This window comes from Myotis daubentonii, chromosome 3 (genome assembly GCF_963259705.1).
Source record: "Myotis daubentonii chromosome 3, mMyoDau2.1, whole genome shotgun sequence".
Classification (NCBI taxonomy): domain Eukaryota; kingdom Metazoa; phylum Chordata; class Mammalia; order Chiroptera; family Vespertilionidae; genus Myotis; species Myotis daubentonii.
Genome location: NC_081842.1, coordinates 82058652 through 82086202, shown reverse-complemented (window position 1 = coordinate 82086202; position 27551 = coordinate 82058652). Strand labels below are relative to the sequence as shown.

At 39.1% G+C, this 27551-nt stretch overlaps 1 protein-coding gene, 1 long non-coding RNA gene and 1 pseudogene across 4 annotated transcripts; 1 reads left to right on the top strand and 2 right to left on the bottom strand.

Moving 5' to 3' along the window:
• Positions 1–4478: 4478 nt before the first annotated feature.
• Positions 4479–4597, bottom strand: LOC132231949 (U2 spliceosomal RNA; annotated as a pseudogene).
• A 1602-nt stretch (positions 4598–6199) lies between these two features.
• On the bottom strand, positions 6200–27549 carry PCNP (PEST proteolytic signal containing nuclear protein). 3 transcript variants are annotated; one of them, XM_059688025.1, is made up of 6 exons: positions 27431–27540; positions 21423–21598; positions 21185–21347; positions 16982–17056; positions 9763–9818; positions 6200–8001 (listed from the first exon to the last, which is right to left on the bottom strand). In XM_059688025.1, exons 2-6 carry the CDS (start codon positions 21476–21478, stop codon positions 7875–7877), a joined length of 477 nt encoding a protein of 158 aa, XP_059544008.1. In that variant the 5' UTR covers positions 21479–21598; positions 27431–27540; the 3' UTR covers positions 6200–7874. The 3 variants fall into 3 exon arrangements, with proteins under 3 accessions (XP_059544008.1, XP_059544009.1, XP_059544007.1); XM_059688026.1 differs by having other exon boundaries at positions 21423–21534; positions 27431–27494; XM_059688024.1 differs by lacking the exon at positions 21423–21598 and having other exon boundaries at positions 21185–21399; positions 27431–27549.
• LOC132230477 (uncharacterized) lies at positions 23954–24408 on the top strand. Its single transcript, XR_009451876.1, has 2 exons — positions 23954–24327; positions 24368–24408. It is a non-coding gene; the product is annotated as an uncharacterized LOC132230477 (long non-coding RNA).
• Positions 27550–27551: the final 2 nt, after the last annotated feature.

Below are 27551 nucleotides of genomic sequence, written 5' to 3'. Positions count from 1 at the left end.
CCTGAGGCCTCTGGCCCAGGAATCATGCCTGGGCAGGGGACCCCCATCTCCCTCTGATCGCTTGCTCCACCCCCCGCCCAAGCCTGACGCCTCTGACCCAGGCTTCAGACCTGGGCAAGGGGACCATCATATCCCCCCAATCCCCGGCTCCGTCCCCCACCCAGGCCTGATGCCTTGGCCAGAGGAGTTGACCCTCATCACCCTCCGATCACCAATCACCGGATCGGCCCCTTGACCAGACCTGAGGCCTCCGGCAGAGGTGTCAGGCGTGGGCAGGGGACCCCCAGCTCCCCGTGGTTGCAGGCTCCACTCCTGCCCAGGCCTAACACCTCTGGCCTAGGTGTCCGGCCCGGGCAGCGGGGACCCGCAGCTACAGCGGCCCCGTGATTGTGGGCTCCGCTTTAGGCCCAGGCAAGGGACCCCTAGCTCCTGGGACTGCCAGCTTCGACCGTGCCCAGCTCCCATCGCTGGCTCCACCCCTACTTCCTGCTATCACTGGCCAGGGCGGCAAAGGCGACTGATTCTCTGGATCATGGCTGGGGGGCAGGGCCAAGGCGGCCCCAGGGCCGCCTTGGCCCTGCCCCCCAGCTCTTAGCTCCCCCCTGGGTTTCCGATCACTGTCAGTGGCAGGGGGCTTCTTCCTGCTTTCCCTTTCGCCTCCCTGCATTGTGCCTACATATGCAAATTAACCACCATCTTGTTGGCAGTTAACTGCCAATCTTAGTTGGCAGTTAATTTGCATATAGCCCTGATTAGCCAATGAAAAGGGTATCGTCGTACGCCAATTACCATTTTTCTCTTTTATTAGATAGGATGTGAATTCAATGGATATTGTAGACAAAATGCTCCCAGGACTTACTCTTTGAAAAAACACAAAGATTTAATATACCAGCACATTTGTATTATGTTAACAAAGTACACAGGTGTAAATATGCACAAAGAACATGTGGATATCTATTGTGATGTGGCTCAAGGCAGTCTGAGAAAAGTCTCACCTATCTGAGGCCCTGGCAGAACAGCTAACCTAATTCACATTAGGGATACCTCTTACTCCTTATCCATTTCTCCAATTACCAAAGTAATGTAGGGTCAGTGTAGGAAATTTGGAGAGTAAAATGAAAAGTAAAACTAAAAACAATTATTACTGCTGACAGTGGATTCCTGTGGGGGTGGAGGGCTACATATCACGAGAGATATATGAGATTCTTCATGAAATCTGATCATGGGGTTTCAAAAATGTCTTCATTGTGGTGATGGGCAACTTAGTATGCTGCTCTTCCTTCCAGCATCTGCATGTTTCAAAGATCCGAAATTCGGCCTCTGGTCCCCTTCTCTAAGATGTTAAGTCTTTATCCCTTGTTCACTTATTCCACTGGCCCTAAGGGTAGTAGTGTCTTTCTGCAGTTGCTACTTCTGTTACATCTGAGAGTTTCATGTTAACAATTCTTTTTATTAAAGGTTTCCTTCGTTGATACAATGCTGAAAAAGCCTTGGACAAAATTCAACACCTATTACTGACAAAACCACTTCAGAAAATAGGAATTGATGGATATTTATTTTTAACATAAAATACTTACCTCAGTCCTAAAGTAACATCTTATAGAAAGGCAAAACATCGGAGACATTTCCACTGAGAATAATGAGGCAAGGATGCCCTTAATTTCTATTACTATGCAATACTGTACTAGAGGTATTAAGCAATGTAATTAGGCAAGAAAAATGAATCAGAAGCACAAAAATGGGTAAGGAAGTAAAACCGTCTTTAGTTGTGGGTGAGATAATGGTAAACCCTGGAAAGTCTTAAAGAATCAATGAGTCCTAACTGGTTTGACTCAATGGATAGAGCATTGGCCTGCAGACTGAAGGGTTCCGGGTTTGATTCTGGTCAAGGGCACATGCCCCAGTTGCAGGCTCGATCCCTAGTGGGGAGCATGCAGGAGGCAGCCGATCAATGATTTTCCCTCATCATTGATATTTCTCTCTCTCCCTCTCCCTTCCTCTCTGAAATCAATAAAAATATATTTTAAAAAATCAATGATAAAATTCCAACAATAAAGGAACTAAAATATAGGAAGATATAGAACACACAGAACTTAATTGTCTTTATATCCTAAGATAACCAGCACACAAGATAGAGAAAATCCCATTCCAACAGCAACAAAAAATATTGCATACTTTAGGATAAAGCAGACTGCTCTCGATTAGCCTTAATATTAGAAAGATGTCAATTAAAATTAGACCCCAATCTCACAAATGCAGGAGAATATATTCCAAAATGGATCAGGAATGTATTTAAATTTAAAAATGAAACAATACAGCACTAGAAAAAAACAGGTGAATTCATCTTTAACTTCATTATAGAGAAAGGCTTAAGAGATTAACAAAAGATTACTATGTAAAAAATGGACACTTTCACAGAAAAACATACTATAATCAAAGCCAAAGGATATTAGGAGGCACTACTTATAACACATATAAAAATAGTTAATATATAAAGAATTTTTAAAAATTGAGAAAGGACCAAAAACCCAATGGTAAAATGAAAATAACATGAATAGACTGGTCATAAAGATATTCAAATGGCCATTGAATGAAAAGATATTCAATCTCATGCATAGCTAGAAATGCAAGTTAAAACTACTCTGAAATATCATTTTAAACCTATCAGATTTGACAAAAATTAAAGAGGATGACATTCTGATGGCAAGGCTGTGGGAAGAGGCACTCTCATGCATTCCTAGTGGGAAAACAAACTGGTATTAGCCCTTTGGAGAATGTAGCAATGTCTAACACAAGTGCATACCCACTTATATGTTGACCCAGCAGCCCTACCTGAGAATTTACCTGAAGGAAGATACATCCCAACAATATACAAATATATATGCACAAGGCTTTTCAATTGCAGCACTGTAATTGGAAAATAGTGGAAATTGCCTAAATGCCCATACATAGACAAGTATTTGAATAAACTCATATAGTCAGAAAATGGAGTATTATGTAGCTGTTAAAAATTTCTTTTGGAGATCTTTATGAACTGGCAATTCCTATGGTATACTGTAAAACACACACACACACACGATTAACTATAATATGCTACATTTCAGGTAAGAAAACACACTCATCTATTCATTTACTTTTTAAAAATAGATCAACCAGATACCATAGACACATTAGCTATAGGTAATCAAGATAGAAATGACAGAAGAGAATAAGATAGAAAAGATAGACTATGCTAATGTTTTACACGTAAAAAAGTTAAGGAATAGGCAAGTATTTATGAAATACAAATTAACTGCATTATAAATGAGTAACATAACTGAAAGGGGAAGCAGAGAAAAGAACCAACATAACTTTGTAAAACAGTATTTTTTTAAAATTTTATTTTATATTCTTGATTTCAGAGGGGGGAGAGAGAAACATTAATGATGAGAATCTTTGATTGGCTGCCTCTTGCACACTGGGGGTCAAGCCTGCAACCCGGGCATGTGCCCTTGACCAGAATCGAACCCGGGACCCTTCAGTCCACAGGTCAATACTCTATCCATTAAGCCAAACCAACTAGGGCTGTAAAACAGTATTTTGATTATGGATTGAGACTAAAACCAAAAAAAAAAAACCATATGCAAATACTTCACTGGTTTTTCATAGGAAAATATATTGATTAGTTCTGAAAACTAGGTGCATTTTAGAAATTAAGCAAATAAGTGAACATATGAATCAAAGTCAGATTTCTTACTGCTGGATAAGAGATATAGAAAGGAGAAAGACTAGAATGAACTGTGGTGTTGGTCTGGTATAGGAAGTATCATTATGAACTCATGGAGATACACACATACAGTACACATACATATAGACCTAGAAGTATAAATATAAATATTAAGCAGGCATAGTTATATATATGTCTAGCTGTTAAGCAGGCTAGAAGCAATACCACCTTAGTACCAATGAGTTAATACACACCTGGTGCCAATTTTGGTTTCTGACTACTTTCCTCTGGTAAAAAAGTTGAAGAGAAAATGAGTCCAGTATATCTGCTGGTACCAAGATTTAAGAAAGTATTTTTTAAAAGATTGGGTATAGGGTGTGGCTATAGGGTTAAGTCTCAGACTTACCTGTTGGCAAAGCCACAAACAAGTCCCAGCTTAGAGGGCACAGTCCTCTTAGCATAATTAGGCTTGACCTTATGACGCTCCCTAGATCTTACCTGGGCAGCTAATGGGCTGAGGGAGATGTAGCAAGTGCTGCCAAAACAAGTGAAACTCACAAGAACACTGTAACTATGGTGACCACTACCTTGTTTACCTCTGGCTATAAAATAAAGGCTCAGCTTGCCTCTGGATCTCTCTCTGTGGCCTCAGCCAGGCACGGGAAGATCCACCTACACCCAGCTTATTCTCTTTTTCTGTTATTTCTTCATCCTTCACCGCCCTCACTCAGGCTTTCGAACCGTTGGCTGAGCCAAAAAGACATGAGTGTCAAATGAGTTTCTTCTTTTTAAATCTATTTAATGTATTGTCTTCAGATAGAGGACATATCAGATATTAAACTGGTAAGAACAGACACTACACTTGGTCTTAGCCAAAAATTCAAACGATAATTGAAAGGAGTTTGCATGGGCAAATCTGGGACATTTTGAGTAACAAAATAATGGTAGTAATGGGTTATAAACTATAGAATAACATAATACTTGAGCCCATGATCAATAAAATTACTGAATAAAGGGGGAAGAGCCCTAGCTAGTTTGGCTCAGTGTGTAGCGTCGGCCTGCGGACTGAAGGGTCCCAGGTTTGATCCTCAAACCTCAGCTGCAGGCTCGATCCTCAGTACTGGTTGGGATGCGTTTGGGAGGCAACCAATAGATGTTTTTCTGTCTTCCTTCTATTCTCTCTAAAAATCAATGGAAAAATATCCTCAGAGGAGGATTAACAAAATAAAAAAATAAAACGCTCATAAAAAAAGGGAAGACAACTTTGCAGAATTTTAACTACTAAAAGTAGAATGATAAGAAATAGAAAATCATCATTTGGCAAATAGTACACTAACAATCATTTCAGGAAAGAACCCAGGGGGTGGGCAGTATGAATGCCTACCAATTAATGGACAAAAGTATGAGAAATGGGATACTTGTACTGTCCCAAGAAATTTCCCACAAGATACTTATTAATTGTAAACCCCAATAGATCTTTTACAAATTATTGACCTGGATTTTTCAAAACGTCTAAGGTCATGAAAGACAAATACGAAGTGTCCCAATTAAAGGAACTAAAGAGAAGACAAACAATATATGACAATGAAGTGGATCTTTGACTAGGGAGACATTAAGGGAGCAAATGGTTAAATCTGAATAAGGTCTGTAGAACAACAGTATAAGATAATATAATAAATAGAAGTATTGTAACAATGTTAATTTCCTGATCTGGACAATTGTCCTATAAGAGGCTAACATTTGGAGAACATGAATAAATCTTGTAATTTTCACATATTAAGATTTTTTTCCAAAATGAATTAAAAAAATGTTTCAAGTATTTTCACTTGACCAGAAAAATAACTAACAATCCCTCCCCAGTGTTGTCAAGGTATTCTTGACCATTAAAGAAAAAACACTAAAAGTAGAAGAAATGATACGAAATAGAAAGTCACAACTTCCATTTGTAATTAGTCAAACTATATATCAATCTTAACTCTAAGTTCAATCTTTCGTTTATTAAGATCTGAACTATTGGGCAACAGCATTAAGAAAATATTGTGCCCGACCAGTGTGGCTCAGTGGTTGAGTGTTGATCTATGCACCAGCAGGTTGCTGGTTTCAAGGCTCAATCCCCAGTTGGGGGGCGTGCAGGAGGCCCCAGATCCATGTTTCTCGCTCAGATGTGTTTCTATCTTCTCTCCTCTCCTCTCCCTCTAAAAATCAAAGAAAATATGTAGAGCTAGTGGATGGTAGACACTAGTAAGAGAATACCTTCTAACACTGGATATGCTTTGGCAGGCTTTTCTACAGCATAGGGAAGACAAACACTCTGGCAGGGGAGGAGAAGGATGCTATAGAGGTAAATGCTAAATTAGATAGAGTCTAATGAACAATAATTTAAAACCTCCCATTATCTTGACCAACAATCTGGGCAAAAGCAACAATTGTAACATTTGTTAAAAAACAAAAAAACCCAATAACAATTAAGCATAATAGAAAATAAGAACACTATTGAGTTTGACAAATTTATTGGTATTTTAGTAAAGACATTCATCTCAGTTATTTCTCTCTCCCATCTTGACCACAGGCTAATATTTCATTTGAGTCAAGAAAAGAATATGCAGGAGAGGGATTTTAACAGTAAAATAGACAAAAATGAAAAGTTTGCCTACATTAAAGCAAGTTAAATTCATGTATCTTGATATCATTAAATCAAGTAGGTAAGAACTAATAGTTCTATATACATTTCCATTGTTTTACTTGGGACTTACTCTAATAAATGAAAGTGAACAAAGTGTTAGGAATATATACAGGCTGCTTCTCTGGAGTTACTACCTTTTAAAAGAGCTGAGTGATTAGTTACCACCATTAAGACAGTCTGAAGCTGCCTGCAAATTTAACATTGTAGAAGTTTTCAAGGAAATCATTATACTGCATTTTTCTTTTATCTATGACTATACCTTTAAAGATGTGTTTGTCACATTAAAAAAGAATTCATATACAATACAAAAATACAAAAACAAAACAAAACCCTACAACACATAGTTCTAACAAAGTATATGTGGTCAAAGATTCCATAAAATGTTTGAAGATGCATTTTCTTTTCTTCTATTTTCAATATCGAAAATGTGCTTTTGAGAGGCCATTGGTTAATATGCATACACTTAAACCATTTTACTGTATTAAATAAGGATTCCTGTAGTTAAGTACAAATCAAAATGGAATTCACAAATTAGTAACTTAAATGGTATGACAATTACAGAAAATGCATCTTTCTCATTTTCCATCTTGACACTATGTTGCTTTTTTGCTGTCTGTTACATTTTAAAAAATAAAAACAGCCAAATATTTAAGTATTATATACATTTAAAATTTTTGGTGATGGTTTGTATTTTAAAAGAAACAGCTTCCTATGACTTGCCTCAAGTCTGGTGGAAATGCGTACAGGAACTAAGCTAATAACAAAAACCAAGAGAAGCACATTCAAAATACTGATTTACTTTGGTAGCAAACGGTTGTTCTTTGTAGACTACTGAAGGCAGACAGGACCCATTAAGGTGAAGTGGGCTATATCAAATACTCAACTGTTTACATAAAATTAAAAAAGTTTTCTTTTAAAGAGCTAAGCCTCTGTATCCATTGATAGCAATGCAATATCTAGTTTGACTTGAAACAAAACAAATGCCCATTAGGAAAAAAAGCAATACTTCAATTTTATCCAATTCACTTTCAGTCAATACTCCAGTAACATTTTCCTCCCAGTACAATACTCCCTCTTTATAAGGCTGTTCCTGGGAGCCAGAAAGTTTAGGTTAATAAGGGAGTTAAGTTAGAGTAATTGCTTGCAGTTTAAACAGACAATAACTTTTTTGCTTCCCTCTTAATGTGCTAATAGTTGTGTCTAAAAAAATATGCAATTCTTAGAAAGGTACCATTTCTGATTTTTTTTAAATTATCTGTAACCTTTGGAAACTAATTACATGAAACTACAAAATTAGCAAATGTCTTGAAATCTGTATATAAAACATAAATTACGTCTAATTTCAAACTCTCATTTATTAGTGTACCACTCAATCTTAAAAAAAAAAAAGGCGGCTCCAAAGATAGTCTTATATCATTCTTTAAAAAGGAAACTGTTCCTTTTAACTTTACACCCACCCCATACCCGAATTTCAAAACATATCATTTAATTGTCTTGGTCATGGACATTTCCAAGATGAGATTTTATATTTCGCTCCCATAGCTTCTGGTTATCAGAAAACCCATGCTTTCCTTTATTAAAGGAGTTTGGTCCTGCTGATGTTGGTGTGTCCCTGTGTTAAAAGAAAAGATATTTATTCAAAATGTTATACGAAGCCTTTTGGGCCATGTTTTTAATCATTCAAAACACATTTGTTTAGCACTTATTATAAACATAGGCTGAACATCAGAAGCCCCTACAAAGGTTTTAAAAAATATACTTTCCACAGACCCAGTCCTAAAATTTCAGATTCAGGTCTAAGAGGGACCAAGTAAATTTATAGTTTTAACATTTGAGGTGATTATGATACACTAGAGGCCCAGTGCAGGAATTTGTGCACCAGCTGAGTCCCTTGGCCTAGCCTGCGGGATTGGGCTGAAACCAGCTCTCCAACATCCCCTGAGGGGTGCCGGATTGTGAGAGGGTACAGGCCAGGCTGAGGGACCCCATTGATGCACGATCGGGGCCAGGGAGGGACACGGGAGGTTGGCCAGCCAGAAAGGGACCACGGGAGGGCTCCAGGGCGTGTCTGGGCCATCTCGCTCAGTTCGGATTGGCCGGACCCCAGCAGCAAGCTAACCTACTGGTCGGAGCCTCTGCCCCCTGGTGGTCAGTGTACATCATAGTGACTGGTTGGCTGTCTGCTTCCTAGTGGTCAGTGCACATCATAGCGAGCGGTTGAGCGGCCTTAGCATGTCATTAGCATATTATGCTTTGACTGAACAGCTGACCGGACACTTAGCATATTAGGCTTTTATTATATAGGATAGCTAATGGTGGCAACCATTATAGTTTTAAAAATTGTTGCTATTTTGCTACCTATGGATTCTTCTAAGATTTTTATGGTTTTCTATCTTATGTTTAAGTCCTTTACCCATTTTGAAATAAAAAATATATATATATATACAAAAAAACAAAACAACTGTTGCTTGCAACCCATTAATAAGGTCATGAAATTAATTTACTGGCTTGTCATCAGCATTTATAAAAAATTAAAATTAAGAAAAACACGAAGATATATCACACACAGAAAGATTTATTAAGTCATTTTATGAACTCTGCTTCAATTTTACATATTTAGATAGATGTATCTAAATATCTAAATAGGTGTTTAGATTGGGTTACAATGCCAGGTATATTTCTTAGATTCCAGTATAAAATGAAGGTACTTGGGACTGTTCCCATTTGAATCATAGACCAAAAATCTGAAGGCTGATACCTGTTTATGGACTTAGCAATTAGTTCTTTGGAAGTTCATATATTAAGTAGAAATGGGGACATAGTATGGGTCGATTTAAAGCTAAACTTTTTTACTAGCTTCTAAATTATCCATTTATGCATACAAAGACAGGAAACTGGACATCATATTAACTTAAAATTAACATTATTTCCATGACAACAGAAACAATAAAGGAAAATTAAAATACTTTTGTTTTATTTTGGTATTTGACATTTAAGTGACCATGGAAAAAAGGGTATTTATGATCAAGATTAAGTGGTGAGAATATCATTTAAAAAATGAGTGAAAGCCATTTCTTTTTATACCAGAAAACAATTCAATATAAATTTTAAAGCAGAACACTGCTCATAGCTATTTCTTATTTGAAAAAACAAAACAAAACATATATATATGTACGGATTACATGTATCTGAAAAGAAAGTCTTAAATTGTTAATTTTCTTAAAATACTCTTAAGATCACTGATTAACTCACAAAAACAAAACTGTTATGCTCAATACACAAGAAAAGCCTGAACAATAAAAGATTATGTATAATTTATTCTTGCTCTTAAGTCACCATAATTTTCTATAATATTTATGAAAAATTATAATACCTTCCAATATTCTTCATCCTCATCTTTGCTTCTGGAGGCATTTCCTCTGGTTCGCTCTGGAGGGAAAAAAAAAGAAAAACAGAAGTTAACAGAGATGATTGCATATAGATTTATTAAATTCACTTCATTACAATATGCAAAATTTTATGTCTAAGTCTTTTAGCATTTTCAATTCTGTAAATTTTTAAAAAAAATCTATTTCTTTATTGATTTCGGAGAGGAAGGGAGAAGGAGAGAGAGAGATGGAAACATCAATGATGAGAATCATCGATTGGCTGCCTCCTGCACACCCCCCACTGGGGATGGAGCCCGCAACCCAGGCATGTGCCCTTAGCCGGAATCAAACCCGGGACCCCTCAGTCCGCAGGCTGATGCTCTACCCACTGAGCCAAGCCAGCCAGGGCAATTCTGTAAATTTTGATAAAAGAAGAAAATTATTTATCTTAACTACATTTTAAAAATAAATGCACTTCTAGTGTGCTGGTTTTGCATTAAAACTTTTGGTAAAAACTAGATATTCTAGAATTAAAACCATTTGTTGATTATGTACTACACATTGTATTAAATGCTTTAATATGCATGATATTTTAAAACTCTTTTAATAACTGTACAATGTGGCATGATTATCATCATTCCCAATCTGCAGGTGAGATAAACAGGTGAAATTGTCCAAGGTCACAAAACTAATAAACAGCAAAGCAATAGAGTGCCAAAGCAAAGACTCTTAACCATCTTACTGGATTATCCTTCTCAAAAATGTCTCCTTGACTAAAAGATATCTTTAAAGTTCTTTGCTTACTATTTTTTCCCTATTTATAGTTACGGATAAGTTACAATGATGTAAGTTTTTAAGTATAAATTTTGCTGCTGAGCTTAGTTTTTTAAAGGGAGTCCTTAAATTAAAGGGGTTTCTATTGGTCAAATCTGGGACAATTTGAGCATTATAACCAACTGAATAAAGTAAGAATCCATGAACCCACCACACGCATAAATAAGGGAAAGCTCTTCTTTACAGTGCTAAGGGTTAGCTAGCTAGCTTAATTAGGCAGATAGGAAGGGGTGTAGGGAGATGGTCCAGAAAGGATTAAGACCTTTCTGGCTTAAGCAATTAAAAGCAGCCTGACCTGAGCAGCTGGGAGAGCCATAGGGGTAATAAAACATCTCCAGCCAGAACAACTGAGAGAGGGTCCATGGGGGAGGAATGCATAGATGGGGGCTTGGAGGCACCAAAATGCTTATCTTACTTTTAGAGGACAGAAAATGCCACAGGATAAGGAGGGAGGAAGACATACATTCACAGAGGATAAAGAAAAGTCACAGGATATCAGGAAGGAAACATATTTTCACAAAGGACAGAGGACTGTTGTAAGATAAGGGGAGAGAAAGAGGGGAGCACCAAGTGGGCTTTGAGATTTAAGCTTTGTAACTAATACTGTGTTGCTGAATGACCAATGAGGAAAGCACAGGAGACAGTAGATTCAGATTACTTAGATTTTTGAGAGAGAGAGAGAGAGAAAAGGCCCTTCCCCATTTGGGGACACCCCTGCCTAGATGGAGTTTGTATACGCTTCTAATAAACATCTACATTTTTATTAAAGAAATCTGTTAGTCCACAAATTCTTCAACTTTGTTGGACAAGAACCCAGGAGAAGAATCTGCACCCTGAACCTCACATTTCAACAGTAACAATCAATAAACATAGAAAGGAAGAAAGAATTAGAAAAGTCATCATTTGGCAAACAATCTAATAACTGACTCCGGCAAGAATCACCAATGGATGTTAACACTCAAGAGTAAATGCTTAATATGGAACAGAGTGAGGAATCTCAGAGGGAAGGTGAGGGAGGGTAAGTGGGTGGAAGGTAACCAACCAAGGACCTTGTATGCATATATGCATGGCCCATGGACACAGACAATGGGGCAGTGAGGGCAGGGGGTGGGGGCGGACTGGAGGAAAAAAGGGGACATATGTAATACTTTCAACAATAAAGATTTATTTTTTAAAAAAAGAGTAAATGCCTATATACCTTCTCAAACAGTATCTCCAATAAGATAAATTTTAATTAGGAAAAAAACACAGTGATTTGACAGTACAGAAATCTAGCAGACATCACTTTAACCAAATGATCAAAGTTAATGCTGCCTGTAATGGGACATACTGACAGTATGTGCTCCTTGATATGATACACTGAAAACCTGGCATTACTTCTGTGGTATTCCAGATAAAAGGAATGTGAATCTAATCATAAGAAAACACCAGACAAATCCAAACTAAGGAACATTCTACAAAATAACTGTCCTAAAATAACAATAATAACTGTCCTGAACTCTTCAAAAATGTTAATGCCATGAAATACACGAAAGACCCAGAGACTGCCCAAGTTAGACTCTAAAGAGATACAAGAATACCCTTTGTCGCCGAAACCGGTTTGGCTCAGTGGATAGAGTGTCGGCCTGCGGACTGGAGGGTCCCAGGTTCGATTCCGGTCAAGGGCATGTACCTGGGTTGCGGGCACATCCCCAGTAGGGGGTGTGCAGGAGGCAGCTGATCGATGTTTCTCTCTCATCGAAGTTTCTAACTCTCTATCCCTCTCCCTTCCTCTCTGTGGAAAATCAATAAAATATATTAAAAAAAAAAAAAAAGAATACCCTTTGTCTAATATGTTTCAGGCTCAGATATATACTCGAGGTTACTTGCTATGTTTCTACAGAAAAAGAACAGGATAAATATTTTATTTTGTATGTTTCAGATATTAGTCCTTTGTTGATTTTATTTTTACTTATTTTAGAATTTTTGTAAGAGTTTATTTGAGACAAACTGAAGACATATGTTGGGAACCAAATCTCAAACGCTCCCCTCTGTTGGTTTTATTTTTTTGGGTATTTTTTAATTAACTTTTTTTTTTTTTTAATTGAGAGAGAAAGGAAAGGGGGAAAGAGAGAAACATTGGTGGGAGAAACATCAATCGGTTGCCTCCCACATGCACCCTGACTGGGGATTGAACATGCAACCCAAGCAGAGTATGTGCCCTGACTGGGAGTCGATCCGGCCATCTTTTGGTGTACAGGACAATGTTCCAAACAACTGAGCCACACCAGCCAGGGCCCTGTCTTTGTTGGTTTTAGACATTTGCAAATATCTTGTTCCAGCTTTCATCCTTACCTTTGTCAATAATATTATTAAACAGAAATCCTTAATTTTGGTACAATCTAACTAGTCAATTTTACTTAGGGTATGGGGAAAATGTTTTTTATATAAGTTTATTTGAGCCAAGCTGATAACATATACAGTGGAGCAAGATCTCAAATGCTCCCCAGATAAAGATTTTAGATGCATTGCATTCTTTTATCTAAGAGACAAATTTATCCATTCCTGTCATTACCATCTTATAGCAGAGAAAGAGTGTTGCCTGAACCTGTCCAAAATTTCTTTATAAAATATTTAGAGAAAGCAGTAAGGGATGATGCGAAGAACAGAGGACTAGAAACCAAAAGACCTAAGCTCAACATTTGTGTGCATCCGCACATACTTACGCATACTTTATTTAACTTAACTTCTCCATTTGCAAAATAGAAATAACTGTACCACATGATTCACAGGGATATATGGAAGGTAAAATAAAGTTATGTGAAAGATACCCTAATTGTCAGGTATTCAAAAAAGAAAACAAACAAACAATACAAATTGTTAGGTATTCAGAGTAAGCAATTACTGCCCTCAATGGATAGAGCACGGGACTGTGGAATGAAGGGTCCCGGGTTCGATTCCGATAAAGGGCACATGCCCAAGTTGCTGGCTCAATCCCCAGCAGGGGACAGTCGGTCAATGTTCTCTCTCATCATTGATGTTTCTATCTCTCTCTCTCTCCCTTCCTCTCTGAAATCAATAAAAATATATTTAAAACAAGAAACAGACAAAAAAAACAACCCCCAAAACAAAGAAAGCAATTGCTACTATGTATTTATTGCTTATAATTTCCAGCCTCTCCATTTTTACACATGCTGTTTCCTTCTTCCTATATTGTCCTCATACAATCTGTTAAGAATGTCAAAATGGCCGAAACCAGTCTGGCTCAGTGGATAGAGCGTCGGCCTGCGGACTCAAGGGTCCCAGGTTCAATTCCGGTCAGGGCATGTACCTTGGTTGCGGGCACATCCCCAGTAGGAGATGTGCAGGAGGCAGCAGATCGATGTTTCTCTCTCATCGATATTTCTAACTATCTCTCTCCCTTCCTCTCTGTAAAAAATCAATAAAATATATTAAAAAAAAAAAAAGAATGTCAAAATGACAGAAAACAGTAAATATTATTTGTTAGTACTTTTTAAACCTTCCTGGGGAGAATGGGGCAATGAAACACATTTTTTCTTCAATAAAATCTCACTTTGGGTTCCCAATTATCGAAGATACAAGAATTTCTGTAAGTAAACAGAGCAGGAGCCCAGAGGCCTGCTTGTTAGGTATCATCACCTTCCAGCACAGTAGCTCCTGAAACATTTCAAGAGAACACCAGAGCTCTCAAAAATAGTTTAAAAATCTATGTTCTAAATAGAGCCTTCATTTCACAGTTTAAAAACTACAGCTCCAAAAAGGTAAAGTGACTTATGCACAGGCTTTCTACTGGTTAAGAACTGGACAAACAGGAAAAGAATACAGGTCTCCTGACTGCCAATCTAGTGGTCTTTTCAGGTATGTAGTACCAGCCTCTTTCTTTCCCTGAATTCCACATCACTTCATCTCCAGGATTTTGTACTATTTTATGTATAAGTCTCTGCTCTAGAAGGCTGAGTTTCTAGAGAAACTTGTCTGATTTACCTTTGTAATCTCACTGTGCCTAGCATATAGAAAGTACTCAAATGTGTAGAATGAGTAAAGGTCCAAAGAATACAGTGATGACCAGTTATTCTTTACCTACTGACCTGGGATCCAAGCATTTCACATTTATCCTTGCCCAAAACTCTAAAAAAATCTCCAGCACAGTCAAATGGAGCTGCTTAGTATTTACCACAGTGATTTGAAAATTGACGTCTTAGCTTACAAAAGTATTCCTTGGTTTGTCAAAATCCTACCTAATGTTTCAATACCCAACTCATATTTCTTCTGTTATATATCCTTCCCAATCACTCCTACCCCAGTGTTTGTGCTCCTCCGAATGTACTATTCTTATCCAGATTCCTTTTGGGAGCAATTTACTCATGTATCCAGTAACACCTAATTGTTATACAATGGGGTCACATCTTAAAAAATGAGGGTTAGGCTCTAAAGTCAGAGTTTAAGGAAAAGTCAAAATTATGCTTAAAATTCCATAATCATTCATAAGCATGGTGAGAGAGAGAGACCCTAATGAGGGGCATGAAGGGACTAGGACTGCCTATGACAGCAGATAAGCATCTTATGTTTACTCTGGAATACGAATTCATTGAGTGCAACTTCTACCAGAATCACCTGCACTATTTAATTGTTATTCCTCATAGGGATAAAGGGAGAAACCAATATAGCTGCCTCATGGGGATAAAGGAAGAATCAGTTGTATTATTAAAATGTCTCATCACTGAAGACTTCAACTATAAAAATGATTAAAGGCAGTACTCAATTTTTTTTGGATGCTACATACTTCCTAGTACATACATATATTATCTACACTAATAAAAGAGAAAAATGGTAATTGGCGTACGACGCTACCCTTTTCATTGGCTAATCAGGGCTATATGCAGATTAACTGCCAACTAAGATTGACAGTTAACTGCCAACAAGATGGCGGTTAATTTGCATATGTAGGCACAATGCAGGGAGGCGAAAGGGAAAGCAGGAAGAAGCCCCCTGCCACTGACAGTGATCGGAAACCCAGGGGGGAGCTAAGAGCTGGGGGGCAGGGCAAAGGCAGCCCTGGGGCCGCCTTGGCCCTGCCCCCCAGCCATGATCCAGAGAATCAGTCGCCTTTGCCGCCCTGGCCAGTGATAGCAGGAAGTAGGGGTGGAGCCAGCGATGGGAGCTGGGCACGATCGAAGCTGGCAGTCCCAGGAGCTAGGGGTCCCTTGCCTGGGCCTAAAGCGAATCCCACGATCGCAGGGCCGCTGCAGCTGCGGGTCCCCGCTGCCCGGGCCGGACACCTAGGCCAGTGGCGTTAGGCCTGGGCAGGGGCGGAGCCTGCAACCACGGGGAGCTGGGGGTCCCCTGCCCACGCCTGACACCCCTGCCGGAGGCCTCAGGTCTGGTCAAGGGGCCGATCCGGTGATTGGTGATCGGAGGGTGATGAGGGTCAACTCCTCTGGCCGAGGCATCAGGCCTGGGTGGGGGGCGGAGCCAGGGATTGGGGGGATATGATGGTCCCCTTGCCCAGGCCTGAAGCCTGGGTCAGAGGTGTCAGGCTTGGGCGGGGGGTGAAGCAAGCGATCAGAGGGAGATGGGGGTCCCCTGCCCAGGCATGATTCCTGGGCCAGAGGCCTCAGGCCTGGGCAGGGGCCAGAGCCAGTGATCGGGGGGAGATGGGGGTCCCCTGTCCAAGCCTGACACCTCTGGCAGAGGCGTCAGGCCTGGGCAAGGGGCCGATCAGGTGATCGGAGGGTGATGGGGGTCAACGCCTGAGGGCTCCCCGTATGTGAGAGGGGGTAGGCTGGGCTGAGGGACACTCCCCCCCCCCCACACACACACCCAGTGCACGAATTTCGTGCACCGGGCCCCTAGTCTATCCATATAAAAGCCCAGCGACTCTTAGGGCGGTCACTGATGTGCACTGACCCCCAGGGGGCAGACGCTCAATACAGGAGCTGCCCCTCTCGTGGTCAGTGCACTCCCACGGTGGGAGCGCTGCTCAGACAGAAGCCGTGGCAGCACTAAGGAGCAGTGAGCCAAGTGGTAAGGAGCAAGTAGGCGGGTGGTTAGGAGTGAAGGGTCCCGGATTGTGAGAGGGCACAGGCTGGGCTGAGGGACCGCCCCCCCCCCACACACACACACAAATTTTGTGCATCAGGCCTCTAATTCATAAGAAGCATTTATCAATGATTAAGTTCCTTGCCCCCAGAGTTAACAATATTTTAAATAACCCTACAACCAAACATAATAAATAGAAATATCCAGATTTCACAGATGTCTCACACACAGAAACTGATCAGAGTTGCAAAGGAAATTCACTAGTACCATTAACACAACCTATAATCTGCCACTAACATCTTTCTTAAAGAACTGGTTAAAGAAAATAAACAAAACTGGGTGTCAACTTACATCTTCATCTTCATTAAAAGCTGCTGCTACTGAAAGGGTTTTTGGAGCAAGAGTTGGAACAGTTTCTTTAGGTTTCTGAAGAAAAAACATATTAGAGTATGACATAACATATACACAGGCTTAATGATATAAATAATTTATCATCAAATATTAAACTTTATGAAAAACTTTGGACAAATCCATTCTTTCTTTTTGAAAATGTGGGTTATCAATGGGTAGCTTTTTGCTTTATTGTCCATTTTTTCCCTCTTATAAAAGATCTCCTAGTTAGGAACTATAATTTAGTATCATTTAGCTAAGGGGCACCTGGGACAGGTAAGAGAAAATTATCAGTATTACTTTCCCATTGTAACATTAAAATTAAGTAGTGTACCTTGGGAACATAAAAGACACCAAGGCTCATCTTTCTACTAGCTAGCTTCCTGCCCTATAGCCTATAAGCATGCTTCATTCATAGCATCTCTTCTAATCTATTTGAAGTAAATTGTCCTCAGTATCTCCAATCCTCACCACCCATTCAGTCTTCAACCCACTGCAATTTGGCTTCCTCCCTTACCATTCTCCATGATTCCGCACTCAACTAGAATCAGGCGACCCTGATTATATAATCACCAATGACAAGTGTGCTATTTTTGACTCTAATCATCAGTTCCTTTTTTGCATTTTATTTTATTTTTAATTATATTTTATTGATTTCAGAGAGGAAGGGAGAGGAAGAGAGAGATAGAAACATCAATGATGAGAGGGAATCATTGATTGCTGCCTCCTGCACGTCCCACACTGTGGGTCAAGCCTGCAACCCGAGCATGTTCCCTGACTGGGAATCGAACTGTGACCTCCTGGTTCACAGCGACGCTCAACCATAGACATGCTGGCTAGGCACCAGTTCTTTTTTTAAAACACCCCTACCTTGCCCAGCCGGTGTTGCTCAGTGTTTAAGCGTCCACCTATGAACTAGGAGGTCAAGGTTCGATTCCCCATCAGGGCACATGCCCAGATTGTGGGCTTGATCCCCAGTAGGGGTTTGCAGGAGGCAGCCGATCAATGATGCTCTCTTATCACTGATGGTTCTCTCTCTCTCTCCCCCTTCCTCTCTGAAATCAATAAAAATGCATTTAAAAATAAAATAAAACATCCCTACCATTGCCTCTGTGACACTGTTTTTTATTGGTGATTTTCCTAATTCTCTGACCTTTTATTCTCTTTTCTCCCTCCTGTCCCGCTTCAAATGACAAGTACCCTAAATTTTGTCCTTAGTGACCTTTCCTTCTCTATTCTCCCCTGGTTAACTCCATCCATCCCAAACCAAGTATGTTAAACTCCCCCACCTTCTAATCCTTTGTACAGAGTGATGTATATGGTGATGTTTCTAAAATGCAAAACCATTTAAGTATCAATACTCCTTATAATGTTCTATGGCTCTGCTAGAACCTAAAGAATAAAGCAAAACTACATTATGGAATTCAAGTCCTTTATGATTTGATCCTATGGTCTCATTTTGGTGGCTTTCTATCTTGAATTCACCTTCCAAACACTTTCCAAGTACAATTTCCTGAATGTACTGTATGGCTTCATATATAAACTGCTTTTACATGAAATTCCTTTTATCTGAGATGCCCTTCGCCTCCTGCCTGCACTTAAGGCAAACACTCAAACATCACTTGATCAGTGAAATTTTCTCTGACCTGCAACAAAATTAACCATCCCTTCTTCTATCACACACACAAATATTTTTATAAACAATATTTGCTTCTGAAGGAATAAGAAATGTTCATTTGGAGATTATGCATAGTGACTCTAGAAACACCCTTCAATCTTTTAAAGAAGTCATGTATTTGTTGTAGGTACAACATAAGACACCAGGTAAGTATTTGCTGGTTGATCGGACTATCTTTTCACATCACATAATCAACAATTCCAACTATTTCTCATATCTTACATCTCTACCCCCCAAGAAAATTATGTTTGCACTATCATTTATTTTATAAAAATAGGTTTTTGTTTTCCAAAGATTAGTTTTACTGAGTAGGCTTTTTCAAACATAACCCTCCCATCTAATTTAATCAGACATTACTAAATTGCTAAGTGTGAATTAGGGATTTATATATCCAACTTAAGGGGTGTGTTGAACCACAGTAAAATTTATTATCAAGGGGAACATCTGTATAAGAAGTGTACATTAGAATACATTTTTAATCACTATAAAAAAAAGTAAATTCTGCCTTAACCGTTTTGGCTCAGTGGATAGAGTGTCGGCCCTCAGACTGAAAGGGTCCCGGATTCGATTCTGGTCCAGGGCACGTGCAGGTTCTCTAGCCCCATCCTAGCTCCGTTGGGGTGTGTTTGGGAGGCAACCAATTGGTGTGTCTCTCTCACTTCGATGTTTCTCTCTCTGTATCTCCCCCTCCCTTCCACGCGCTCTAAAAAATATATCATTGGGTGAGGATTAAAAAAAATATATTTATGCAGGTAAGTCTATGCAACTTAAAGAAAAAAGATTAAACAAAAAAATCAGTTCTGATAGGGATACGAGTCTTAAGTAATGAAGTTACAAGCTGAATGTCTTGATGGAAGTGGGAGTTCTGAGAAATGGTAGCTTTTAAAATTAGCAGTGTGGGTCACACTTATAGTAGAAACTTGATCCATATCAGATTTAAAGATCTTTGAATGAACATCTAATGCAAAAAAAAGCTGTATGCATCTAGCAACTGAGCATTAATTTTCACAGAAAAGATATGAATAAACTCAAAAGCAATTTTAGGATTTTTCTCCTTACACAAGAATGTAACTATTTTCTAAAGCTGATAGCAATATAACATACAAGTAACTTTTCTTCTTAAAGAAGAGATCTATTTGGATAAACCATATAAAATAGTTATAGTCAAATTTCTAAACCTCATATGCTTCAATCTAGTATTTCAAATACTTTCCAGATACTCCATAGTTCGTAAGTATTGATTCATGGTTTAAACAAGGGATCAAGCCCTGCCAGTGTGGCTCAGTGGCTGAGCAACGACCTATGAACCTGGAGGTCATGGTTCAATTCCCGGTCAGGGCACATGCCCAGGTTGTAGGCTCGATCCCCAGTGTGGGGTGTGCAGGAGGCAGCCTATCAGTGATTCTCTCTCATCATTGGTGTTTGTTTCTTTTCTTTCTTTTTTTTTTTCATCATCATTGATGTTTCTATCTCCCTCACCCTTCCTCTCTCGGAAATCAATAAAAATATGTTTTAAAAAAACCACAGCCAAAACCGGTTTGGCTCAGTGGATAGAGCGTCGGCCTGCGGACTGAAAGGTCCCGGGTTCGATTCCGGTCAAGGGCATGTACCTGGGTTGCGGGCACATCCCCAGTAGGAGATGTGCAGGAGGCAGCTGATCGATGTTTCTCTCTCATCGATGTTTCTAACTCTCTATCTCTCTCCCTTCCTCTCTGTAAAAAATCAATAAAATATATTAAAAAAAAAAAACAAAAAAAAACCCACACATGCACAAAAAACCCCACAAGGGATGAAAAGTTGATCTGTAAGGAACTGTCAAAGGATATCAATGAAGGTCCTCGTGCAGCTCCAAAATAAGATAATCAGGAAGCTCTTCTTATCAAGTTATATTTTGCTAATATTAACCTTTTAAGATAAGATAATTTCTAGAGATATTATTTTGAATATTGCTAGAATTGAAAGATATGAAAAATAAGCTAAAATTCTTTCTGAAAAAATTTTAAGAGGTTTTGCTCAACTTAGGAAAATTCCAAGCTATTACTTGTAGTTGTTTCTTATATTTCAAACCTTTTTAAAATAAAACTTTATTAAGATATAGTTCGCCGAAACCGGTTTGGCTCAGTGGATAGAGCATCAGCCTGCAGACTCACGGGTCCCAGGTTCGATTCCGGTCAAGGGCATGTACCTTGGTTGTGGGCACATCCCCAGTAGGGGGTGTGCAAGAAGCAGCTGATCGATGTTTCTCTCTCATCGATGTTTCTAATTCTCTATCCCTCTCCCTTCTTCTTTGTAAAAAAATCAATAAAAAAAAAAATATATATAAAAAGATATAGTTCATTCAGGTCTTTCTTGAACATGGAGCTAATAACTCCTTAAATACCTATAAGTACACTTTTATACTTAATTTACCTAACTCAGTGAAAGCAGGTTTCCAAAACAAATTCTTAAGACCCATTACGAATATCATATATAAAATAACAACTCACACTTGATCCAAGTTTGATGGATATGGCGGAGGCTTTCTTTGTCGTCTGACTACCTATGGCAAATCCAAACTTGGAGATCTTTGTAGGCTTTGTTGGGAGGTCTGCAGCTTCTTCTTCAGCTGATCGCTTCTCAGCGCTGCGACTGGAACTTTCCCCTCCATTACTGGAAGAAACAGTCTTAGTTTTCACAGGTTTTTCTGCTTCTTCTTCAGGTCCTGGTGAAGTCGAAACAACTTACCAAGATGAGCTATTTTTACTGAGCAGACTGACGGGAGCAGCAACCTCAAAAAGCATCGTTATAAGGAAGATACCTTTGCAGTTGTCACCTACTGACCCAACAGTCTCTTTCACTGTTTGTTAGAGTATACAACAGGAACTGAGATTGTGGCAGTAGAAGAGGCTCCCATGAATTAACTAGCATAAAATACAGAGCAATTTAAAATTATAAACAGAGTTCACAGAAAGTAAAGACCCTTTACAACTAAACAGTTAAGTTGTACAATAATCTAGTTATTTGTGAGATTTTGTTTAGAAATTAAGGTCTGTAAATTGTTCTAAACAAACTAGTTTGTGAGCAATTAGTCACATCATAGGAAAATACATTTGACTAATAAGTTCCAATATTCTTCAATAATGTACTATTAGTTATACGAAGTACCTAGTTATAAACAGCCATTATTACCTGAACTACAATGTTAATAAAGCCTGGAATAACTTTCTTGAGTGATGTGTTCCTCATGTACATCTCACACAATCTTTACTTGTAAAGGAACTTTAAAGAAGACTACAAAGGTTATCACCCTTTGAGTACTTCTCCTCTGAAAGCTTGGTTATTATCACCTGTTTTAAGGTACCTTTAAGAGCTTTTAACAATCATAATTGGATAGGGGGTAATGTGGGGATAAGAACACATATATAATAACTTAATCAATAAAAAAATAAAAATAAAAAAACCTTAGCAAAAAAGAGTTTAGTGGGTTACCCCTTGGACCCCTCCTTATGTGGGAGTCTGTATTTGCTCCCAATAAATTTCCACTCTGTTCATCTATATATATGTAGAAAAAAAAAAAAACCCACAAAAAAACCAATTATACTTAGGTTTATACATTATTTTTTAATCATGAAAGAAAGATGAGCTAATTATAATTTCAAACAGTAGAAGGCATGCATACAAGATGTTTTTCAGTAATTTTGCTCCTGTTTGCATTAATAAATGATGAAATGAGTTCACATTTTGAATATCTCAGATATGTTATACAAGGCTATTTAAGAACATATTGGGAGGTAAGACAGAAGGCTGGCTATTATTAAAATTCGTATTTTCTTTCCCCAGTTTGCCGGGTGTTTTTGCCACCTCTGTGTGCATAGGAATTTGTTCATAGTTTTTTTTTTAAACTATAGTCCGGCCCTCCAACGGTCTGAGGGACAGTGAACTGGCCCCCTGTTTAAAAAGTTTGAGGATCCCTGCTCTAAGGGATAGCTCTGACAATTGTTAAGAAACAGTACAAAAAGCTTGAAGGCAGGGGAAGGGAGGAAATTAAACACAGACTGACAAGTAACTGATTAAAAAAGGGTAGGCTATATATTTCAATCTATATAATTTGGAATTGTAGAGTTTCTAGTTAATAAGCACTTTGAACAGAACATCTGATTTTGTTGAGAGGAAAAATAACTCTTAATTTCCTTTGGACAAGGAGTGAGAGTTGTAATGACAATGTAGGAAAGAAATTAAGCAGGATTAGGTTTTGGGATTTCCCCAGGAGGTGCCATTTACTTACTCAGATATGAAATTACAAAAGTACCTGAAGAAAGAAAGATTACTATTCAATAGCTAAAATGCAGACCTCAATTTAGAATTTCTTTTTAAAAAATATAATGTATGTGGTGGTTGCCAGAGGGAAGTGGGGAGATGGAAAAGGGGATCCCAATATATGGTGACAGATTTGACTTTGGGTGGTGGGCACATAGTACAATATACAGATCTTGTAACACAGAAACCCACACCTGAAACCTATATGGTTCATGTCGACCCAATAAATTTAAATTAAAAATAAATTTTAAAAAGGATTATGTAAAGTTTTTTCAAAGTCTAAATTTATAAAATAGTTTATGCTAAATTATATTCTGCTTTCTATTTATAGTTATTTATTGTTTAAAGTATTACATGTCCCCCTTTTCCCTCGATTGACCCCCCAGCGACTCCCACCCCCAAAGGCAAACCCCCATCTATTTGTAATTTTAATCACGTATAACATTTACAGTAAACCCAAACAGTGATAACCTCTCTGTGACTGATACACAGCTAAAATTGAAAACTCTTCAAATTGGAATATATAGAAATTCTGAAAATAAATAAAAACAAATAGTGCAAAGAACATTTAGTTTTAATTGTAGTATAACTGCTCTTTGAACTGGGACTCAAGTGTTATATAATTAGTCAAGATTTCCTGTTCTTTTAAAACCCATCTTTACCTAATTCTAGGTCTCCTGTTATCCAGAAAGTATTTTTGAAACAAAAAATAATCTTCAAAAATTAAAGCATAATGCATATAAGCATAACCAATGGACATAAGACACTGGGGGGTAGGGGAGGCCAGGGGATTGTCAAGGGCGGGGGGAAAAAAAAGGAGACATATGTAATACTTTTTGTAATACTTTAAGCAATAAAAAAAAAATAAAATAAAAATATAAAATAAATAAAATTTTAAAAAAATTTAATTTGAAAAAAATTAAAGCATAAATAATAAGTGAAAATATAATTCTTACTACAATATTAATAACATTAAGTGTGATAACTAGCTGAACTAGTAATGTGCTAATACAGGGAACACAATAGAATCTGTCCAATTGCATCATGCTATAAGGAAGAGATTTCTGGAGACTGCTCTAGAAAAAGGTAGCATGAGAAGGGGAGCTGGGAAAACTATTATTAAGTAAGTAATCAACTGGCAGCAACTCAATTATATTCACATTTGTATTTTTGTCATCTGAAGAAGCAAACTATTAAGACCACCTACATCTCAGATGCACACTTAAGATTAAAGCATACTATGTCTATTAGGTCATTTTCACACATGGCTGATTCCAGGTCAGCAATTTATTTTTGGATATAGAAAACTAGCCTTGCTCACTCTCAATAAGTTGTTTTTTTGTTTTTGTTAAGAAATTGTGAATACTCATTAGCTTTAGAAAACATTTATTCTTCAATAAAAAGGTGGGGGGGGGGAGGACTGAAGGAAGGTGGATGCACTATTAGTACTCACTACACTTTTTGTGGACTGAACTGTTATTTTTTCATGCAATCCTCTTCTAACAATTACGTAGTAAGATATATGAAACATTTAGGAAATATAGCGAAATGAAATAAGCAATGATGTAAGGGGGAAATATGACAGCAAAATCTATGTTATTATCAGTGTGACTATTATAATTTCTGCAATTATATATAGAGAGAGCTCATTAGAACATTATTTCAACCTAATGTAAGCTTTGAAACATACCATTAAAAATCAACATCAATTCTTACTTCTATTAAGTGCTTTCCTTTAAACACAACATGTGCTACGTAATATTTAGGGGTTTTAATAAAAACTGCTGTTTTCAATGTATTTAATGAGATGTTTTCTATTTTGAGACTGGAAAACAAAAATATGACCAAAGATTTCTGAAAATTTTTGGCAATGTGATTTATATTTTAAAGGATGAATAAGTATATGGTCAACTTTTTAAAAATAAAAAAATAATGTATAACAAAACATGGACAGTTATATCAAACTACTATATTTTTTATCAAGGGATATTTTAATAAAAGGGATTTTATCTAGTTTGTATTCATTCTGAACAAAGTGTGTTGATTAGTTAATATGAAATTAAATTACACATTGTACAAACATTTTTTCCTCCCATTGAATGGTTGGGGAGAGGAGTGCCTTGGGGCATAAAGGTATCTTACTTTCAAAAAAATTACCTATTAAGAAAGTAAGTTTAGGGGTATCCTTCATGACCCATTTACACACTGGTAGCTCTTCGCCTGAAAAAAGGGTACACAGCCATCTCTCTAACAGATTAAATGAGAACATATTCAAGACCTATAGCCTGGCATAATAAATGTCAATTTCATTAGAGAGATCTTAGATAACCTACAATATCCTGAAATGGCCATGATTATGATATGGATAGCTCTTCTCTAAAATTTCTATTTATTTCAAGGAGATACAAAAATTCAGCCATGCCCTAAACGGTTTGGCTCAGTGGATAGAGTGTCAGACTTCGGACTGAAGGGTCCCGGGTTCGATTCCAGTCAAGGGCATGTACCTGGGTTGCGGGTACATCCCCAGTAGGGGGTGTGCAGGAGGCAGCTGATCGATGTTTCTCTCTATCCTTCTCCCATCCTCTCTGTAAAAAATCAATAAAATATATTTTAAAAAAAATCTACCTAAGGCCTCACCCTTAGCATTATCTCTCCTCTTCTCTTATTCACATAAATTCATGTTAACTACAAAAGTAATCACACAAAAAATACTTATACTTCCAATTTACTGGACTATTCAATAGGAATTAAAAATCAGAATATTCTCTAAATAAACCCTTAAAATAAACTTCATAGTATTTCAAAAACAGTGGCTACTGGCCACAAAATGACAATTTAGCAATACCCACTCTATTAAATATTTTAACTATGATTCCTTTGTACAATTTCATTATAAATACCTGACATTAGCCCAGCTGGTGTGGCTCAAAGGTTGAACATCAACCTACAGAACCAGGAGGTCACAATTTGATTCCTGGTCAGGCATATGCCTGGGCTGTGGGATTGATCCCCAGTGAAGGGTGTGCAGGAGGCAGCTGATCAATGATTCTCTCTCATCATTGATGTTTCTACCTCCCTCTCCCTTTCTCTCTGAAATCAATTAAAAATATATTTTTAAAAAACAGCTAACATTAAAAAATAGTTTATATGTGCCCTGGTTGGTGTGGCTCAAAAAAAGCCAGTATAAAAGCTAGATAAGATTCTTTAGGCTAACGATTTTTCTTCTTCAAATCACTAATTCAAATCGAGTAACTTTACTCGATACTTTCCAAGACAATTTTTGAAGGGAAAAAAGCCCCTAATGAGACAGTAAATAACCAGGGGAGAGGGGAAGGAGGAGTATGGCTCCACTAATACCACTGTACCTATTTTTTAAAAAGGAAATTGTGGGTCCAAAGTAACTGAACAATTACACTTTTCTCAAGACAGTTCACATTCAACATCCTATTAACAGTTGTTAATAGCTGCCTTCAAATGCCATCAATGTCCTGTATTTTCTCATATGAAATACTGTCAGGAAGAAGAACTGGAGAGAGCTGGGAGTAAAGATACTACCATCAGCTCGCACGTGTTCAATTAGGTGCCTTGTTACGACAAAGGGTGGTCGGAGGCGTTACGTTTCTTTTCCCGAAAGCACGAGACCTGAACGTACAGGGGCGGAGGGGACAAAACCAAGCCAGCCTGCGTGCACATCGCAACAAAATACAGGAAGAGTTACACGAGCCGCTGCTGGCACCTAAGCATCTGGCCCGCAGACAGCTGGCGACAGCCTGACTCGGAAAAGGCAGGCACCCCAAAGCCGGGCAACCCAGCCCTAACCCTGGACCCCGCGGCCGCAACCAGCCGGCGGGCAGACAAAGGTTTTCTTCCCCCTTTCCTCCGCCGCCTCCACCCCACCCGGCACAGGGTCAGTATTCGGCTGGAAAATAAAGGGAAGGGGAAAAAGGCCGGGCCGTCCACCTCCCCAGCGCCAAGCGGCAGACGACCCGCTAGGTGTAACCGAGAGGGCGGCACCGTCGGAAACTTGGCGAGCGGCCGGCTCCCGCGGCCGCCGGCGGAGACTCCCACCGAGTGCGCCTGTGCGCGGTGAGATGCGCGTCTCCAGGGTGGCGGTAGCGCCTCCCGCACCGCCGCGCCGGGTCGGACCCGAGTTCCGTTCCCCTTTCTAGCGCCCATCTCCCTTCTCCACGGAGGCGGGGCCTCCGGGGGGCCAGGAGGTGATGAACTGGGGCCGACTATCCGCCGTCCAGGAGGCGATGCGGGCCCGGATCCCCGCGGGCAGCGCCGGGCGTGCCTAGGGTTCATCTGGGCCCAGCACCTGGCCGGGCCAGCGCCAGGTCCACCCATTCCCGCCGCACCCGCCGCCCTCCACCCCGGGAGCTCAAAGAAAGACCCAGAGCAGCCCGCTCAGCCCGCGACGCTGGGGTTGTGTTCACCTCCGGCGGCTCCAGCTCGCTGCGGCTTCTCCGGCTTCTCCTCTCCCGCCTTCCCGTCCGCCATCTTCCCCGCCGCGGCCTCCCTGCAGCCACGCCAAGGACGTCACGGCCCCGCCCAGTA

Bases quoted from the DNA above. Each gene is read 5' to 3' on its own strand.
- PCNP (XM_059688026.1), bottom strand. From the start codon at position 27,494: ATGGCGGACGGGAAGGCGGGAGAGGAGAAGCCGGAGAAGCCGCAGCGA. The intron at 21,348-21,422 runs GTAAGTTGTTTC...TGTTTCTTCCAG, and splicing joins AGTAAAAATAGCTCATCTTG to TAATGGAGGGGAAAGTTCCA. The intron at 8,002-9,762 runs GTATTATAATTT...CTTTTAACACAG, and splicing joins AGGATGAAGAATATTGGAAG to GGACACACCAACATCAGCAG.